Source organism: Panthera pardus, unplaced genomic scaffold (assembly GCF_024362965.1).
Source record: "Panthera pardus isolate Hobbes unplaced genomic scaffold, ASM2436296v1 HiC_scaffold_6, whole genome shotgun sequence".
Taxonomy (NCBI): Eukaryota; Metazoa; Chordata; class Mammalia; order Carnivora; family Felidae; genus Panthera; species Panthera pardus.
The window spans coordinates 98479090-98499375 of NW_026526991.1; the positions used below are offsets into that span (position 1 = coordinate 98479090).

Genomic DNA, 20286 nt, shown 5'->3' on the forward strand with positions numbered 1-20286 from the left:
GGGGAGGGGCAGACAGAAGGAGACACAGAATCTGAAGCTGGCCCCAGGCTCCCAGCAAGCGTTCAGCACAGAGTCCGATGCGGGGCTCGAACCCACGAACCGTGAGATGACCTGAGCCGGTCACTTAACCGACTGAGACACCCAGGCGCCCAGAGAGAGGGAATCTTAATTAAGCAGGCTTCATGCTCATTGTGGAGCCCAACATGGGGCTCGATCCCTCAACCCCAGGCCAAATGACCTGAGCGTTGGACGCTCAACCGACTGAGCTACCCAGGCATCCCCTTCAATAGCTTTTTATTTACAGCCGTTGTGCAAGACTCTCGACTTTGTTCAAAAAGTTTCCTTAATAAAAAGCTTAAATGAAATATGAATTACATCTCAGTTTTCTCTGTCATCATTGTTTTCTTATGAGCCATCATGCAAACCAAACTAACCTAAGCTACTCATTGTTGCTAAAACCTATCAAACACATCACACAGTCCTTTGCTCATGTGGTTTCTGTTACCTGGAGAGAGGATGAAAAGTTTTCATCAGGATTATTCCATATATTCCAAGTACCATGCTTTCATATTCACACATTGTACCTATCTGAGCCCATGGCATTAAGTAGGTGATGCACATCCTGTTACTGGAATTATATAATTCCAGTACTTTAGGATCCGTGCTTTCTATAGAGAATTACAGAACCGTCGTGTCTCAAATTTGTCCCCCATTCAAATATCCTGTAAGACAGTAAAATAAATGCTGAGCATCTGAGGATATAATCCCAAACAACCTGTGTTCGGCTGAAATATCCCTAGAATCTATGTTTTATTCTTAACACTTCCATTGTCCTATATTAGCAACCACACTTGTATGCCTGCCACGTGTGGGCTTACTCTACATACAAGGGAGCATAATAATCTTTGAAATCGTCCATGTTTTGAGCACTTTTACTTTTTACATGGGGGTGGGAGAGGACAATAGGGAAAAGCCACAAACGTGAGGGAAATGAACGTGCATGTTATATTCTACTCTAAATAATTTTTAAGATAAAAATGCTAGGGCGTCTGCATGGCTCAGTCAGTTGACTGTCCAACTCCTGATCCTGGCTCAGGTCATGATCTCACGGTTCAGGAGATCAAGCCCCGAGGCAGGCTCTGTGCTGACAGTGTGGAGCTGCTTGGGATAGGCCTATCTCCAAATATGCATGTCATTTTGAGAAACGTAGGGCTAAGGTTCCTACAACTCTTTTATATTGTCATTTAAGTATTATCTACTTTTTTTAATTTTTTTAACATTTATTTATTTTTGAGACAGAGAGAGACAGAGCATGAACAGGGGAGAGGCAGAGAGAGAGGGAGACACAGAATCGGAAGCAGGCTCCAGGCTCTGAGCCATTGGCCCAGAGCCCGACGCGGGGCTTGAACTCACGGACCGTGAGATCGTGACCTGAGCTGAAGTCGGACGCTTAACCGACTGAGCCACCCAGGTGCCCCAAGTATTATCTACTTTTGAAGCTTTGAACAAAAGTATGAATTCCTTGAAGAACTGTCATGTGAAATCATTGTTCCCCTTCAAAGCTCAGTCTTATGCTTTCTCATAATAGGCCTTCAATAAATATTAACTAATTGAGTGAATTTCAGTTTTCAAAGACTGTGTCCATAAATTACTTACAAAAGCACGTTTTACATTGCCCTCAAAGGAGTAGAACATCAAAACAACCACAACAGAATTTTTTTTTCCCCAGCACCTTCATTGTCAAGTCATAAAGATTTAAAACATTTACACTTGTTGGAGAAAATCTTGTGTATAGTCTATACACTGAAAAGTAGGATTTTAAAATAGAAAATGCAAGAATGCACAATGAGTATTCCATGTTGTGTTTATAGATTTTGCCAGCACCGTATCAAATCTACATCATTTGTAAAGCAAATATCCAGAGATAATTCTGCTTCAGAAACCAATCTGGAAGAATTGACTCTCCCCTGCCCTCTAGTCTTGTATGGTTCCCGATATGCAGCATTTAATTTCCCACTGGTGCCAGGCTGGGACTCATGCCCCATATTTGAACTGAGAGATGAGAAAAACATTCTGGCTACAAACATGTCCCATGGATAGTCTCTTGACGAAATAAAGGGCTCCAAAGTGCATGTTTCAATTATATTTAGATTTAATTACTTGCTGGACATTTACGTTGTTGTATCTGGGAGAGAAATTGTATCTCACATAAGTAGTTCATTGAACTTGCCTGACATATGTAGCCAGACTCAATTCTAAATGATAGAGTAATACAGGGGAAAAATCCTCTGCAGCTCTGATGTGAAGATTCCCAACCTGATATGGTCAACCCGATTAAGGTCTGTGGGACTGGTTTTCCAACACGACGGTATTGCACGGACAGGACGGCTGACTCGGGTTCAGATCTCAGGTCTAGCTTTTCTACTTCCCAGCTAATGGCTGAGCTTGTTAAATAACACGTTGTGAAGACAAGAATAAAATCCCTCCCCAGCCAGAGGCTGAGCAGAAAGGATGGCCCTTAGGGTGGCTAGCTCAGGCAGTGGAGTGTGCCCCTCTTGATCTGGGGGTTGTGAGTTTGAGCCCCACACTGAGTTACTGGATGCTCAGATTACTGAAACAAATAAATGTTAAAAAAAAAAAAAAAAAAAGAAGACGACGAAGACCCTCATATGAGGAGCTATTGAGTCTTTTAAAAGTATAATTTCATAATTTCAGCCATAATTTTTAAGAGTGTGTGTGTGTGTGTGTGTGTGTGTGTGTCATTCAGAGGAAATGCCATTCAGGTGACTCCACTTCTAGTCATGAAAACAAAGACTCATGCTTGTACACAAAGCTTCACTGCCACACTGCACAATAACCAAAGTGTGCAAGCAACTCGAGTGTCTATCAACACATGAATGGATAAGTAAGATGTGCTGGATACATACAATGAAACACTACAAATGTATAAACCATAAAAAGGAATGAAGTTTGGACACACACTATAACATGGATGAATCTTGAAAACGTTATACAAAGTGAAATGAACCAAGCACGAAAGGAAAGACATTGTATGGTTTTCACTTCTATGGAGTATCTGGAATCAACAAATTCGTAGAGAAAGCAGATTCTAAGTTACCAGGATCTAGAAGGAGGAGGGAATGGTGAGTTCGTGCTTCATGGTTATGACGTTTCTTTTTGGGGTGACGGAGACGTTTTGGAAAGATAGGGGTGATGGTTGCACAACATTGGGAACGTAATTAATGCCACTGAGTCGTACAATTAGAAATGATCAGAATTGCACAAAATAAAAACAGACCAAACCAAAATCAAACATAGGGGCATGGGGATCAGCAACAGGCCAGTTTTCTTCTTTCCAGCTAGAACAAAGGGGCATCATTTTTTAAATTTTTTAAACGGTTTTATTATTTTTGACAGTCAGAGAGAGACAGAAACAGTGAGGTCATGACCTGAGCCGAAGTTGGAAGCTGAACAGACTGAGCCACCCAGGCGCTCCCAAAGTGGCATAATTTGAAGAGAGAATATACGAAGGCAACTAAGAGTCCAAACTGTAATATCATTTGGGCGACCAGAACATTTTTTTATTTTTTTGAATTTAGAGATACTACCATCGCTAAGAATTAATATTGATCTTTTTGGAGCGTCTGTGTGTGTGTGTGTGTGTGTGTGTGTGTGTTTCTCTGGACACCTGGATGAAAACATGGTAAAGGCCCAACTCATATATGAGGAGACAATTTAAAGGGGTCAGATCACCCATGGCCATGCCCCATCGTGGTCTCTGCAGAGGAGTTTAAAGTCTCCTCTACCCTTTCCCTGGCCATCTGTCCCTTCAATTCGGTGCTAAAGGTGACTGGCTATCTACTACCTTTCCTGTGCCCTGAGAATCTTTTTCAAAATAAAGACTTGGAGAAATACATGTCTACAGAGAAACATGGACCCATGGGTGAGAATAATCCTGGAAAATACAAGGCAGAGTTTCCCTGTGGAATTGAGAAAAAGAGGCTTTTGGACGGGAGTGGACTGGAGGGCAGGAGAACAACACTAGGAATGGGATGTGGTCATGAGCAGATCCCTGTGAAGAGACTCATTCTTTTGAAATTCTTTCTTAAGCTATAAAAAGCCATAATTAACCTATCAACTAATATGACTTCTCTCACATGTATCATTCCCTTAGATTTCTCCAACACTTCAGTGAGATCTGTGGTACGTTGATATTTTGGTTGGTTTATTGGAGGCAAGTGAGAGAGCACTGTAAGGCTTGCTCACATTAGATCCACTCACTCTAACTTAGAGAGTCATTGAGAGTGAACTAGCATCGGGCCATCCTTGGCTGGGTACCCACGGTGAGGCAAAGTTGAATTTGCAATCCATAGAATCAGGGACCATGAGCACAAGTCAGGAGCCTATAAGAAACTTTATCCCCATCACAGTTTTCCTAAATATGTGTACTTTGTCTTTAAAGGGCTTAGTGTAATGTCTAACCACATTAAGCACTCAAAACTATTAGCTGTGATTTGAAATAACCCACTTCAGAAATTTCCCTTAATGTTCCAGGTTTAATAGAGTGGAGAGAGGAAGGGTAGGGCAAATAGGAAACTCTAAACTTCTGTGTTTGACAAAGGGTGTGATTAGAAAGTTTCTGGGGGCGCTTGGGTGGCCCAGTTGGTTAAGCATCCGACTTCAGTTCAGGTCATGATCTCATGGCTCCTGAGTTTGAGCCCCACATCCAGATCTGTGCTGACGGTTCGGAGCCCGGAGACTGCTTTGGATTCTAACATTTCTCTCTGCCTCTCCTCAACTTGTGCGTGCTCTTACTCTCTCGCTCTCGCTCCCTCTCAAAAATAAATAAACTTAAAAAAAAAGAAAAAGTTTCTGAGTCAGGGCATGGAATGTTAAGATGCAGTGGTAAATACTTCCTTTCTTCCATAACCCAACCATCAAAGAATCTCAGACAGAGAAGGGAGCTAAGACATTGGCTATTACCATTTCCCAACCAGGAGTCCTCCCACTGATCACAGACCGGTCAGTCTCCTGTTACTATGTGTACTTGTCTTTCATAGCAAATATCAGTTTCAATGACATATTTACAGGTTCAATTACTTGATTAATGCGTCTTTCCCACTCGAATGTAAGTTCCATGAGATCCTTATGGATTCATTCATTCAACATTCATTCAGCATCTACTATATGCCAACATTGTACTAGGTACTAGGAATATCTTGGCAGGGAGAAAAGAAAGACAAAAATCCCTCTGTTCATAGACCTAAGAGTCAATGAGGAGCACAGATCACAATATATTTTAAGTGATAAGTGCTAAAGAGAAATATACATTAGAAAGGGGAACGGAAATGCTAGGATAGTGGGATAGAGTTGAAATTTTAGATATGGTCACTAGGAAAGGCCTCAAGTATAAGGAGGTAGTTGAGTAAAGACATAAATAAGGAAATCAAACTGTGATGATCTAACACCTGAAGCTAATATGATATTGTATGTGAACTTATACTGGAATTAAAAACTTAATTTTAAAAACCCATAATGAAAATGAATTAATTAATTAATACATAAATTAGTCAATAAAAACCCCATAATGATATGTACAGGGAAGGACCACTCCGGGCAGGAGAGCCAGTAAGTGCAAATGAGGGGGCGGGCATGTGTGTTCTGTGAATAAGCAAGGGAGAGAGTTGAAAGTATTTATTTTAAGATTTCATCTTTTTTACAGTAATCTCTACACACAAAGGGGCTCAAACTTACGACCCCTGGACCAAGAGTTGCGTGCTCTACCAACTGAGCCAGCCAGGTGCCCCTAAAAGTGATAATTTAGAGGCAAAGCAGAGGCAGATGATACAGGGTCTTGTGTGTCATGGAAGGATGTTGACTATTACTGAGAGAATAGAAAACCATGGAAAGTTTTGACAGACGAGTTATGTGATCTAAAGTGTCTCAAAGGGAGGCACCCGGGTGGCTCAGCTGGTTGAGCTTCCGACTTCGGCTCAGGTCATGATCTCACATTCCGTGAGTTCGAGCCCCGCGTCAGGCTTTGTGTTGACAGCTCTGAGCCTGGAGCCTGCTTCCGATTCCGTGTCTTCTTCTCTCTCTGACCCTCCCCAACTCATGCTCTCGCGCTCTCTCTCTCTCTCTCTGTCTCTCAAAAATAAACATTGGGGTGCCTGGGTGGCTCAGCTGGTTAAACGTCCTCCAACTTCAGCTCAGGTCATGATCTCACATTCCATGAGTTCGAGCCCCATGTCGGGCTCTGTGCAGACAGCTCAGAGCCTGGACCCTGACTCCGATTCTGTCTGTCTGTCTGTCTGTCTTTCAAAAATGAATAAATGTTAAAAAATTTTTTTTAAATAAATAAGCATTAATAAAATAAAAATAAAGTGTTTCAAAAGGATTATTCTGATTGCTGTGTTGAGAACAGACTGTAATCGAAGGACAGGGAAGCAGGAAGACCAGTGGGGGGCAGTAATCCAGGTTGCTTGCACCAGAGGTGGTGAAAAGTGGTCAGTCCTGGATTTATTCTGCAAGTAGAGGTCACAGGACTTGCTAATGCAATGGACTTTAGAAGGAAGAGAACCACCAAGGAAGACTGCCAGGTTGACCTGAGCCGTGGGAGGGATGACACCGTCATGGAGATGGGCAAGATGGCCAAAGGAGCAGGTGTGTTGAGAGAGAGAAAAGGGGATCAGTTTGAGGCGTGTTGGCAATGCCCCTCGGATATTTAAATGGGGATGCTGAGGTGGCAGTTGTTTGCATCTGTGTTGAGTTCAAGGAAGTGGTCCAAGCTGGAGCGACAGATTTGGGAATCAATGCCTATGGGGTATTCAAAGCCTTGAGGCAGGAAGGGAGCAGAGACCTTAGCTGCTTTACTCACGACTGTACCCCCAGCACCCAACAGTTTCTCTCACGTAGTTAGGCACTGAGTTTCTATTGAATAAAGAAATAGAAAGGATTTAGACTGAGTTAGGAGGGAGAAGCAAAATCTTTAATAGACCAAATTATATGAGGGCAGGAATTTAAAGCCTTTTACTTGAAAAGCCCAGACGGTTTTCCAAGTTCACTGGAGTCATTTGGATGCTGATTCTGTCTGATGAAATAAACATTTTTTAATGCTTTGGGATGCCGCTGCTTCTGACTTCAAAATATATGGCTTGTGGAAAAGACAGCTTTTGCAAAAATTACTCTTGTGCAATCATCTAGTCTTCTAGCAATTCTTGTAGTGCAATCAGAAAGGAGGGGGGGGGAAATAGGTGGTTTAGGGTGCAAAATTTCTATTCCTAAGTCCTACATAACTGGCCACATTTACTTGCTTGGCCACAAAGCAGGAGGTTAGTGCTGGTCTCTACTGAGATTCAGAAAGCGTGCACTTACACAAGGGAACAGATGCCTTCAGCTCACAGAGAACAAGATGCTATTTCAATGAACATTACTAATATTATTGTTACGCTTTTAAAATTAAAGATGTTATTGGCCACCAGGCTTACAATTTCCTAAGTGTCTCTGGCTATTGTTTCCTGATCTTTGTTACCTGTGGAGCATAGACTGGATTTTTACAGCTGTAGCCCTAAAGGAGCCTATACCTTAAGCAGACTGGCCCTCAGTCATTTACCCACGTGACTTTGCCAATGACAGCCCCGCCTATCTTTTTTGGACCTAAACAGGAGGAAGGCTGTTGGGGTACCTGATGATGATGATGCCTTGGGGGGGGTGGAGCCTAAGAGGGTAAGCTCAAATTTGAATGTGTGGGGCCAATGCACTGCCAGACAGAGTCAGTGAGGCAGCAGGACTTGAGGCAAGCCTTCCTTGGCCTAAGACTAAGAAAGACACCCTGGAATCCACAATGGACAGGTAAAGCCATCTCCTCATGGGGCGGGGGTGCACTGGCTTTCCTCTCCGAGCAAATCTGAGCTTTCAGATTGGTAGCTATCTGCTTCTCTCCTCTCACTATCTGACTCACTGCCTGGGCAATCTGCATGTTTATTTCTCTGGATCTGTCACATCTGTTCAGATCTTACACACTCTCTGCCTGATTCTCTGTTCTCTCTCTCTCTTCCATATTCAAAAGAACTCCTATGTGCCACGTATGGACTCGTCCTGAGATGTGTAGTGCAGTTCACACTAGTTTAGAGATTCAATTCATGAAAAGGTATAGCAAGACTAGAACTATATTATAGACGGTAGTGGAAATCGTACTAATAATTTTGTCAGCATTCACCTATAAAAGGACTTGTAAACCTTCCTGGGGACTCTTTACTGAAAAACTTAGTTACAGAGTAAAGAGATTATTTTTTAATGCCCATATGCAAAATTAACTGCTTGAAAGTCACTAGGATGTTATGTATCTGTTACAGGGAGAAAAATCAGTCAAGCATCAGTAAATAACTTTATTTAGTGTTAATTGTTAGGCAGTTAGTGGCATTTTTACTCCTTATCTAGTCTTCCTTTTAATTTTTTTTTTAATTTTTTTTTTTATTTTGAGAGAGAGAGAAAGAGAGAGAGAGCAGGGGAGGGGCAGAGAGAGAGGGAGAAAGAGAATTCCAAGCAGGCTTCATGCTGTCGGCACAGAGCCCAATGTGGGGCTTGATCTCATGAACTCTGAGATCATGACCTGAGACAAAATCAAGAGTGGGACGCCTAACCAACTGAGGCACCCAGGCGCCCCTACGTATATAGTCTTTCAGTTTCACTTAACTTACTTCTTAAATGTATTTTTAAGATTATCAGAATGTTTTCACAAGCAGTTTATGATAAGTTATTATCACATAACTTATTTCATTCCTACTTACTACAGAAGTAGGAGAATCATACTTAATCCTTATACTTTATCTCAACTTAACGCTTTTACAAAGCGTTTACACTACAGAATTGATTTTTTAAATTAAAAAAATTTTTTTTTCAAAAGATTTCAGGTAATCTTTATACCCAATGTGGGGCTTGAACTCACAACCCCAGGATCAAGAGTCTCATGTTTCATCGGCTAAGCGAGCCAGGTGCACCCAGAATTAAGATTTTTAATGGGAGTCTAAATGTTCTTCAGCAAATTTTCTTGAGGGCAAAAATGTCAAATGTCTGCTCAGTTTGCAATCAGATTTTGAAAATTAAGCTGAGGTATAAAGAGGTAAAGGGTCCAGTGAAAATATTTGTACATAATGAAATGCAAAGCAATGATTAAATTCGTAGTTGAAGCTCAAAGACACAAAAAGGAGAAAAGACGAAATTCAAGAGGAGAAAAGGGGAAATATACAATTATCATTAAGGAAAAGAAAATCTGCAGAGGGCATTCGTCAGGATTATTTTTAACCCATTTGTCTCTGTTTGCATTGCTGGGGATACAGCAATGTTCTGCCTCACGGGGCACAGCTGTCCAGAGCAGCTGGCAGCCCGCGACCTTGAAGGACTACCTCTACAAAGTCCTTTGTACCCAAAAGAGAAACCAAGAGAACAGGATACTGGAAATGGGCTCCTAGCTACAGTTGAAGGAAAGTGATGGACCTAGAAGGTTAACTAACAGGTCACAATCAAGTGATTCGCTTCACTGTGGTCGCTTCTGACAAACAGTAATGGACTGCTGTATTTTCCCGTGAGGCAGAAGGCAAAAGTCCATCTGAATTCCCTCACCTATCTCACATCCCTTCCAGAACACCTTTTCTTCCTCCCAGCAGCAGATCCGCTGTGTGTGACACGGTACCTCTCTCCACCCTTTGCTTAGCCATAGAGCCCAGCAGGGTACGTTAGGTGTTTAAAGAAATGTCTCAGTAAGAGATGATGCTTAGTCTGTTTAAAACTGAGTCCCCTGGGGCACCTGGGTGGCTCAGTCGGTTGAGCGACCAACTCTTGATTTCAGCCCAAGTCATGATCTCACTCACGGTTGTGGGATCAAGCCCTACGTCCAGCTCAGCTTTGTGTGGAGCCTGCTTAAAAATCTCTATGCCTCTGCCCCTCCCCCCGCTTGCTCTCACATGCCAATTTTTCCTTCTAAAATGATATGATTAAGCCATTTTTAAATTGCTTGATATACATAATGTGTATACTGGTGATAAACCCAGTTCTCTGCCTCAGGATTTAAAGTGTATTTCAAGAAGCTTCACGTGTGTGAGGCGAGACATTTTAAATTGAGATGGCTATAAAAAGCTCGTCCTTGCTCACCTAATTAATAAGGGTGACACTTGGATACTTAACTCTTGAATTCAGGGTCTATCACATGTATTGCATTAAAATTAATTCTCAACCTATGTCATCACAAAGACTGGGACATGTTTGTAAAACCTTTATTCACAATAGCCTCAAAGTGGAAACAGTCCAAATGTCCATCGACAGGTGAATGAATACACGTGCTCTAAGCCATGCAATGGGATATTACTTCGCAAAACAGAGGATCAAACTATTAATACATGCAACACAACAAATGAATTTCAAAGTGAAACAAGTCGGACACAAAGGAAGAGATAATGTAGGACTTATACGGAATTCTAGGACGTGGATAGTGACATACGGTGACAGAAAGCAGATTAATGGTTGCCTAGGAAAGGGGGGGGAAGAACTGACTGACATAGTGAATGAGGAAACTCTGGGGAGGCGTCCCCTGGAAATGTTCTGTATCCTGACGGTGGTCTCAGCTTTGGGTGTTTACATCTGCCAATACTCACAAAATTGTACATTTTAAAAGGGTGACGTATGTAAATTATGCCTCAATGGTTTAAAAAAAAAAAAAAAAGGTGAAATAAGTTTCAATTCTCTTGCCAGCCAACCGTATTCAAATCCTTGCCTCGCTCTTTGTTTTTACAAGTTCACTGCACTTTTTCTGTTTAATTTGAGAGAGAGAGAGAGAGAATGAACGGGAGAGAAGGGCAGAGGGATAGAGAGACAATCCCAAGCAGGCTTCACACTCCGCACTGAGCCTGACTCTGGGCTCCATCCCACGACTCTAGGATCATGACCTCTGGGACCGTGACCACAGCCAAGCCGAAATCAAGAGTCAGACGCTCAGCTCAACCCGAATGAGCCACCCAGGTGTCCCTACAAGTTTACTGCACTTCTGCCCTGGGCCACTAAGTGGCAGCATTGTCTCCACAACTCGATAAACCCATTTCTGGAAGAGACTAAAGACAAAACTCGGAGAAACCATCAGTGCTTTGGTATCAACCATACTATAGAGCTTGTGTTAAATCCACAAACGCAAGGAAACTTGAGTCAGCACAGAGTATTTCCACCAATGCAATGCAATTTAGTGCTCGTGACAAGTAAAACACTGCGCTAGGAATAAGGAAAACAAGGGCATGCGAGCAACGTAACGTAATGTTTAGATTATATTGCCAAGTTTAAAAAGCAGCAGAGTGCAAAATTCCGTATGAAATCAGTATAATCCAAACCATGTAAATATGACTGTAAAATACTAGAAAAACATAAAAATTTTAACTCTTAGATAGTATCCTAAATATTGAATTAGAAAAATTTGTTTTAATTTTTAAAATTTTAATTCTTTAATATTTATTTATTTATTTATTTATTTATTTATTTATTTTTAACTTTATTTTTTTCCATTTACACCCAAATTAGCATATAGTGCAACAATGATTTCAGGAGTAGATTCCTTAATGCCCCTTACCTATTTAGCCCATCCCCCCTCCCACACTCCCTCCAGTAACCCTCTGTTTGTTCTCCATATTTGAGTCTCTTCTGTTTTGTCCCCCTCCCTGTTTTTATATTACTTTTGCTTCCCTTCCCTTATGTTCACCTGGTTTTTATCTTAATGTCCTCATATGAGTGAAGTCATGATATGTCTTTCTCTGACTTATTTCGCTTAGCATCAATACCCTCTAGTTCCATCCACGCAGTTGCAAATGGCAAGATTTAGTTCTTTTTGATGGCTAAGTAATACTCCATTGTATATATGTATCATCCATCGATGGACATTTGGGCTCTTCCCATACTTTGGCTGTTGTTGATAGTGTAATTCTTTAGTACTTTGAAACGTAACACTTAACTTTTTGTATTATTTTTGTATTATTCAAGTTAACAACAGCCAAGTACTACTCTTACGTTAATACGTTAAAAAGAGATTTTTTTCCTCATGAAGTGACACTTTTCTGCCTCAAAACACGAAGTCTAAATGGGGAGACAGGTCAGCAATCAATTGGTAATCGGGGATGAGGGATTCGGTAGGGATGAACTGGAGAACCAAGGGAAACTACAGGAGGGTTTTTCTTTTGAATGTTTATTTATTTATTTATTTTGAGAGAGAGTGCACATAGGCCCAGGAGGGTGGAGGGGTAGGGGTAGAAAGAATTCCAAGCAGGCTCTGCAGAGTCCTATGCTGGGCTTGAATCCACGAACTGTGAGATCAGGACCTGAGCCAAAATCAAGAGTCAGGTGCTTAACACACTCAGCCACCCAGGTGCCCCAGGAGGGTCTTTGTTGTTGTTAAGTGTTCGATTTTTGCCTAGAAATTTGCGGACGGTGGTAGCAAGAAAAAAAAAATAAAAAAGAGTTGAATTGTAGTTAGGCTGTGAAGGATATGTAGGTTTTGTCCAGTGAAAAAGACAGGAAAGCATTCACTGGGAGGAAGTGCATCAGCGAGGTGATAGGAAAGAAAAAGCCTCAGAACACACGAGTACCACAGGCACTTGAAGGTAGCGAAGGGCAGGGGAAAAGTAGTAGGAAAGGAGGCTAGAGATGTAGACTGATAACCAAATGTAAAAACTGGCCTAAATACCACATTAAAGAGTTATGGGCAGGGGCTCCTGGGTGGCTCAGTCAGTTGAGCTTCCGACTTTGGCTCAGAGCATGATCTCGAGGTTCGTGAGTGCGAGCCCCGCGTTGGACTCACTGCTGTCGGTGCAGAGCCTGCTTTGGATCCTCTTTCCTTCCCCCTCTCTGCCCCTTCCCTGCTCACGCTCTCTCTCTCAAAAATAAAACACAAAAATAAAGAGTTATGAACAGAAGAGATTCACTGGGAGCTTTTCAGCATGGAAATGACATAGTCACGCCTGGGTTTTTGCGAGATCACTCTGGCACAGCACGGAGAATGTTCTTTTGGAGGGTCTGAGGGCAGTGAGACCAGCTTAGAGGCCAGAACAACATGACAACGGAAGGCAGGGGCTTGGACCGAAGCAGAGAACAGGGGGAACAGTGCAGATACAAACTCAAGAAATGTTCGGAGGTTTAAAAAATAAAAATATTAAAAAGCAAAAGAGAAATATTTGGAGAACTGAATCAATATATTTAGATCATTACTTAAATGTGAGGAGTTAAGGAGAAGAATCAATGACCCCCAAGCTTTTAGTCTGGTTACTTGAGATGGAAAAAGTAAGGAGAGACAGGATAATCAGGATGGTGGGCAGTTTGGGAATTCTGTTTTGACCGTGTTGAGTTTGAAGTACACAATGGACATTCAGGTAGCATTTGGAGGGGAACTCTGAAAGAAAAAAATTATGGAACCCCAGGAACAAGTTTGTAATTCCAAGTTGTCAGCATCTAAAAGACAGCTGTGGGAGGAGACTGTCCTGTGAGTGCACATGGTTTGGGGGTTCTGGCTACCTGTCAATTGGTCTTAAATATAAGCACGAAGAAGGGTTAATAATGGAGTCCAAGTTCAGCTCGGGTCCTGATCTCACGGTTCATGGGTTCGAGCCCCGCGTCAGGCTCTGTGCTGACAGCTCAGAGCCTGGAGGCTGCTTCGGATCCTGTGTCTCCCTCTCTCTCTCTCTCTACCCCTCCCCTGCTCGCACTCTTTATGTCTCTCAAAAATAAATAAACATTAAAAAAAATTCTTTAAAAAAAAAAGCCTGAAGGAAAGCCAGGAGTAACCAGAGAAGGAGCTGTACTCCTGTATGTTCCTCCCTCTCTCACCCACAGCCTCCTGATGAAGCAGAGGAAGTTTCTCTACCATTTCAAGAATGTCCGCTGGGCGAAGGGTCGCCATGAGACCTACTTGTGCTACGTGGTGAAGCGGCGGGACAGTGCCACCTCCTTTTCATTGGACTTCGGTCACCTTCGAAACAAGGTATCAATTATTTGCTTCCAAGGCAATTAAAAGCTAGACTATGGGCACTTTTAAAACCATCTGCTGACGGTATTACATTTCAACCTGTCTCACATTTAGGTCTTCAGATTTCTTCCTTTTTTTTTTTTTTAATTTAAGAAAATTTTAGGTTTGTCTATTTTGAGAGAGAGACAGAGAGAGACAGAGAGCACAGGATAGGGGCAGAGAGAGGGAGAGAGAATCCCAAGCAGGCTCCGCACTGTTAGCACGGAGCCCACATGGGGCTTGAACTCATGAACTGTGAGATCATGACCTGAGCCCAGATCAAGAGTCAGCGCTTCAACCAACTGTGCCACCCAGGCACCCCAATCTTTTTCTTTTTTAAATGTCCACGAAACTCAGGGTCCCTGGGTGGTTTAGCCAGTTAAGTGTCCAACTCTTGATCTCGGCTCAGGTCATGATCTCACAGTTCGTGAGTTCGAGCCCCGCATAGGGCTCTACCCTGATGGTGCAGAGCCTGCTTGAAATTCTGTCTCTCCTTCTCTCCGCCCCTCCCCCACTTGTGCTCATGCACGCTGTCTCTTAAAATAGATAAACTTAAAAAAAAAAAATGTCCATGAAATTGTAATTGTTATGCCCCAAAGCGTGTCATCCAATGTCCTCCCCAATCATGCTGGGTACATTACTGCCACACCTTGCTTCAATGCCAAGAGTTAACTGCCCCCAAAATCTCTCCCCTCTCCCTAGCAAATGAATTGCCTTTGAGGTTAAGGAAGAAATCAAATGTAGGAGCCTTTTGATTTAGGAGAATATTATCAGCTCATTCAAGCTAAATCTTAAATGTGAAAATCAAATTTTCTTTAGAATTTTTAAAAGTAAGGAAGAAAAATTGAGGAAACATTAATAATGACTCAGTTCTGTTTGCCAAATGATTCCTATTCCCTTCTGCTCACACAGATCATAAGCCAATGAGTACATTGAGTATGAGACCCAGAATACTCAGGGAAGCTTCAATTGGCTGATTAATTAAACCGATCTCTCAGCATCTAGAAGATCAGAGAATTACACTTCCAAGAGACTTCTTCACCATAACCAGATGGGTTTACATAAGCTTCTGCCAACGATTATTTCCTGTCTCATAACAGGCAGTGACATCTGGTATCGGTGGGAGTCCCAGGGAAGAATCCATGGGTGGAAGGACACTGACTCATTGTTTAGTGTTTATCTGACTGTTCAGTTCCCTTTGCCTCCATTTGTATTGCGTAAATTATCTCACTACAATTGTTTAACATCCTAATCTCTTTCTTGTTTGTTGATGTGGCACATTCTACGTATGGAAGGCTTTGCAGTTACCAACCCTTTATTTCTTTCTCATTTAAGCCTCACACCAGCCTATTTCACTGGTATGGAATTAGAAGATCCAAGAGTTGGGTAAATTGTCTCAGTCACCTGAGTGGTGACGCCAGGAACCGGAACCTAGATCATCAGATTCCGGGGCTAATGACCTTCCCGCAACACTAAGCCGACTTGCTATATCTCACTATTGTGAGATTATTATTACAATCGCAGGGATCACACAATGCGCAAACACATTCAATTGTTCTTAATCCTTAGCAGTGCCTATTACCTCTCTTACAACACCCCTCTGTCGGCCTTACTCTAATGTGTTTTGCCCCTTCATAAGTTTCCTACCTCCCCCTAGCGGTCTGGTGTATTTCCACGATGTCAAGCAACAGGACTTCGTTCCAAGCCATTTTCTTTCTCCTTAAAGGTGCAAAAAGTTAACCTCACAAGCGCAGCTTAAAAAACTCCACGACAGTGTGATGCTACTTCAACCAGGCTCATTTCATCCTCCCGGTCCACAGAAAAATCCATAACCTGTCTCCACGCCACAGGGCCACGGCGGCAAAAGGGTTCGGGCCTCGCCGCTCCTTCGGGGAGTTAGCAAAACGTTTTGCAACGTTAAGGCCCAAAACTGCGGACACCCCATAAAAGATTACTGTGGGGAGCAGGTGAATCAATGACCGTAAAGCTACCGGCGCCGCAGTCAAGGTCAGTGAACGTCACCTAAGTCGTCTGCTCTCTCCGCAGAACGGCTGCCACGTGGAACTGCTCTTCCTCCGCTACATCTCCGACTGGGACCTGGACCCTGGCCGCTGCTACCGCGTCACCTGGTTCACCTCCTGGAGCCCCTGCTACGACTGCGCCCGGCACGTGGCCGACTTTCTGAGGGGGTACCCCAACCTCAGTCTGAGGATCTTCACCGCGCGCCTCTACTTCTGCGAGGACCGCAAGGCCGAGCCCGAGGGGCTGCGGCGCCTGCACCGCGCGGGCGTCCAAATCGCCATCATGACCTTCAAAGGTGCGGAGGGGACGTCTGCTGCGCAGGCGCCGTGCGGCAGCTCTGGTTCAGGATTGCAATTCAGAATGAGAAACGTCGGGGGCGGGATCCAGCCGAAAATTATCAACTAGAATTGGAGGAAAAGAATTAACGACTTGGACAGCAGGCTTTGGGGGAGATGAGAATTAAGGGGGAGGAGCTGTGGGGGCATGAGGGGGGAAGGGTTTTCTTTCTTTTCTCTTGATTTGGGATCTGAGCTGTCTTAAACCCCATCTCCCTCCTTTTTTTTTTTTTTAAGATTATTTTTATTGCTGGAATACTTTTGTGGAAAATCGTGAAAAAACTTTCAAAGCCTGGGAGGGGTTGCACGAAAATTCAGTTCGTCTATCCAGACAGCTTCGACGCATTCTTTTGGTAAGGGGCTTCTTGGCTTCTCCTTTCCTTTCTCTCTCCAAAGTCATCTTTTCCTGCAGCGACTTGTGTTTTCCTTTCTTATATTTTTCACACTGTCGTTATGTGCGCGTGTGTGTAAATATCACTCCTTATTTTTCCCCTGGTGAAAGCCTATTTTCTGGCTTTTTTTGTTGTTGTCGTTTCTCCCGCATTCGAGTTTGCTCTTCTGTTTCACAATGCAGAGCCCTCTGCCAGGATGCCTTTGCCTTCCCCTCTTTGATCCCTCACATGTCTCTTTCTTGGTTAGAGTCTCAAGAGCTGTCTTTTCCTCCTGGTAGCATTCCTTCCTCTTCTCTTCCTGTCTCTTCCTAGTCTCCCCCCCCCCCCCCCACTTACTTTCCTGCAAAATGTTACAAAGTCATCCCCTGAGTCTCCTTCTCTTTCTCCACAGCCCCTGTATGAGGTTGATGACTTGAGAGATGCATTTCGTACTTTGGGACTTTGACAGCAGCCTCCAAGAATGTCACATATTATAAGCTATCTCTGAAGACAATGGGTAAAAGGACGATCTTTCAAGAAGTCTGTTTTTCTTCAACTCTCACTTCCTTAGAGTTTAGAGAAAAAAATATTCGTATACAGGGCTTGTTTAAAAAACATCTGGAAAGTAGACCAGGAGCACAGGCCCACCGAGGTAGCGGTGCAACCGGTGCAGGTTTTAATGCAACAGCGCCCTCTACTGTGAAATGGCAGAATTGCAGGGCCTGGGAGCGCCTAAAGTGTCCTGTTCTATGACTTTTAGGCTGGGAGGAAACAGAAGGTAACTCCCTAAAAGCATGGTGAGAAGATCAAATATTTTATAATCAGTTTCCTCTATTATTCGTTCTGAGTTTTTCAAGGATATTACTGATACATTTTTGTACTCTTTGCCTTTGGGGTTCACTTTCAAGTGAACAGACCTCCACCAGTCCATGATCTATGTAGAACCACCTAATGAAAGACTCTGGGTGATTGTAACCCCCAAACATCTTCTCAGAGCATTAATATCTAAGCATGTGCTGTCTGTTTTAATTGTCTGAGGCATGTTTTCCTGTTTGTACACACAACGGTTTTTTTCTTGGTATGGAATATGTGCGATCACCTTCAGGGTATTTTATAATAAAGGATCTTAAAATGAGTATGAGGACTGACAAAGACGCCTGAAAGTTAGTTGGTGCTTCAAGTCACACATCTGGAAACACAGATCCTTTTTAAAGAAGTCCATAGTTCAGAAAACACAACCACACATTTCGCGGGTAATCAGGTAACACTTGGAGGGGGGTTGCTTCAGTGTTAAAACCAGGCACCTGTTCTCCCCGATGGGTCTGTTAACTTGAACAGTGTCAACCAGGCCAACAGGTTCCTACTTTATGTGATGCTTCTCTCAAAGAAATGTTCACTATTTAAGAGAGTGTGATAAAAAGAGAATAATATTTGGGAAGGATGACAGAGCATAGCAAAGAAAGAGTGTTTTATCCAGCAAAATGTAAGGGAGCCAGCCTATGGCACAGAGACTGCCTACGTGTAACAACTATCCTTGACTGTGAGAAAAATAGTCAAAGCAACCACGTCACTGTGCAGTTATCTCCTGGAAACCCTTGCAATGCAGATAAATAGATCCACAGGACAAGCTGAATGCACAATCTTATTGTCCTACAAATGCAAACGGGTGCCAGGGCCAGTCAATAAAAGAATATAAGTTCTTTCAACAAACTGCTAGGACAATGGATATCTATAGGCAAAAGAATCAATTTGGATCTCTACCACATGCCATATATAAAAGTTAACTCAAAATTTATCAACTGCCTGCATGTAAGAACTACAGACTATAAAACCCTTAGAAGGAAACAGGTGAAAATCTTCGTGACCTTGGATTTGACAACAGTCTCTAAAATATGACACCAACAGCACAAGCAACAAAAGGGAAAAAAAATAGAGAGATTGGATTTCATTAAAATGAGAAGCTTTGGGGCGCCTGGGTGGCTCAGTCGGTTGGGCAGCCGACTTCGGCTCAGGTCATGATCTCGCGGTCCGTGAATTTGAGCCCCGCGTCGGGCTCTGTGCTGACAGCTCAGAGCCTGGAGCCTGTTTCAGATTCTGTGTCTCCCTCTCTCTGACCCTCCCCCGTTCATGCTCTGTCTCTCTCTGTCTCAAAAATAAATAAACGTTAAAAAAAAATTAAAAAAAAATAAAATAAAATGAGAAGCTTTTGCACATCAAAGGATAGTAGGAAGGAACTGAAGAGACAGCTTGCAAAATGGGAGGAAATATTTGCAAATAGTGAGTCTAGTGTGCAGAATACATAAAGAACGCTTATAACCCATAACAAAAGTCAACCTAATTAAAAATGACCAACAGACTCAAATAGACATTTCTCCAAAGATGATACACACAAATGTCTAATAAGCACATGAAAGATACCCCTTAGTCATTAGGGAACATTCTTAGTCATTAGGGAAATGCAAATCAAAGCCACAATGAGATACCACTCATACAATTAGGATGGTTATCAACAACAAGAAAAGCAATAATAACAATTGTTGCTAAGGCTGTGGAGAAACTGGAACTTCTATGTATTAACTGGCAGAAATGCACAACTGTGAGGCCACTCTGAAAGACAGTTTGGTGGTTCCTCAAAAGAGAATAAAAGACAGAATTATTGCATGACCCAGCAATTGCACTCCTAGGTATTTATCCAAGAGATTAACCTTTTGTTTTTTGCCTTTAATTTAAGTAATCTCTAAACCCCACGTGGGGCTCAAACCTGTGACCCTAAGATCAAGAGTCTCACACTCTACCGACTGAGCCAGTCAAGCACCCCTACATCCAAGAGATTAAAAGCAGTGCTCACTTCGGCAGCACATACGCCAAGAGGTTAAGAGTGTTGTGTGGAAACAAAAACTTGTAAGTGAGGACTTACAGCGGGAGTATTCGTGGTAGAAAAGTAGGAACACCAAATGTCCATCAGGTGATGGGTGAATAAACAAACGTGGTATCTCCATCCAATGGTATCGTATTCGGTCATAAAAAGGAGTGAGGTACGGATACATGCCACAACATGGACGAATCTTGGAAACATGATGCCAAATGAAAGAAAGCCAGACAGAAAATGCCACACGGCGTACGATTCTGCCTATTTGGGATGTCTGGAGCAAGCAAACCCACAGAGGCAAAGCTTAGTGGTTGACAAGAGGGAGAAGGGCATGAGAATCACTGAACGCATACAGCGTTTCTTTGTGGGGTGACGAAAATGGTCTAGGATTCGATAGTCGCCATTCTGAATGTACCCCCAAACCACTAACTTGTATATTTTAAAGTGGCTAAGATTTGCGTGTGTGTGTGAATCGATAGATGAATTTACAAGTGTGGATTTTATGTTATGTGAATTCTATCTCCACTTTTATTTATTTATTTATTTATTTATTTATTTATTTATTTTTAATGTTTTATTTATTTTTGAGACAGAGAGAGACAGAGCATGAGCAGGGGAGGGTCAGAGAGAGAGGGAGACACAGAATCCGAAGCAGGCTCC

The 20286-nt window shown here is 42.6% G+C and overlaps 1 protein-coding gene across 1 annotated transcript; it reads left to right on the forward strand.

Annotated features, from left to right (window-relative positions):
* Window positions 1–7726: 7726 nt before the first annotated feature.
* AICDA (activation induced cytidine deaminase) lies at window positions 7727–17892 on the forward strand. Its single transcript, XM_053895294.1, has 5 exons — window positions 7727–7851; window positions 13858–14005; window positions 16076–16346; window positions 16624–16739; window positions 17170–17892. Exons 1-5 carry the CDS (start codon window positions 7742–7744, stop codon window positions 17221–17223), a joined length of 699 nt encoding a protein of 232 aa, XP_053751269.1. The 5' UTR covers window positions 7727–7741; the 3' UTR covers window positions 17224–17892.
* The last annotated feature ends 2394 nt before the right edge of the window (window positions 17893–20286 follow it).

Coding starts and splice junctions, on each gene's coding strand:
- AICDA (XM_053895294.1), top strand. CDS start 7,742: ATGTGTGGGGCCAATGCACTGCCAGACAGAGTCAGTGAGGCAGCAGGA. Junction 7,852..13,857: donor CTGGAATCCACAATGGACAG/GTAAAGCCATCT, acceptor TCTCACCCACAG/CCTCCTGATGAAGCAGAGGA. Junction 16,740..17,169: donor AGCTTCGACGCATTCTTTTG/GTAAGGGGCTTC, acceptor CTTTCTCCACAG/CCCCTGTATGAGGTTGATGA.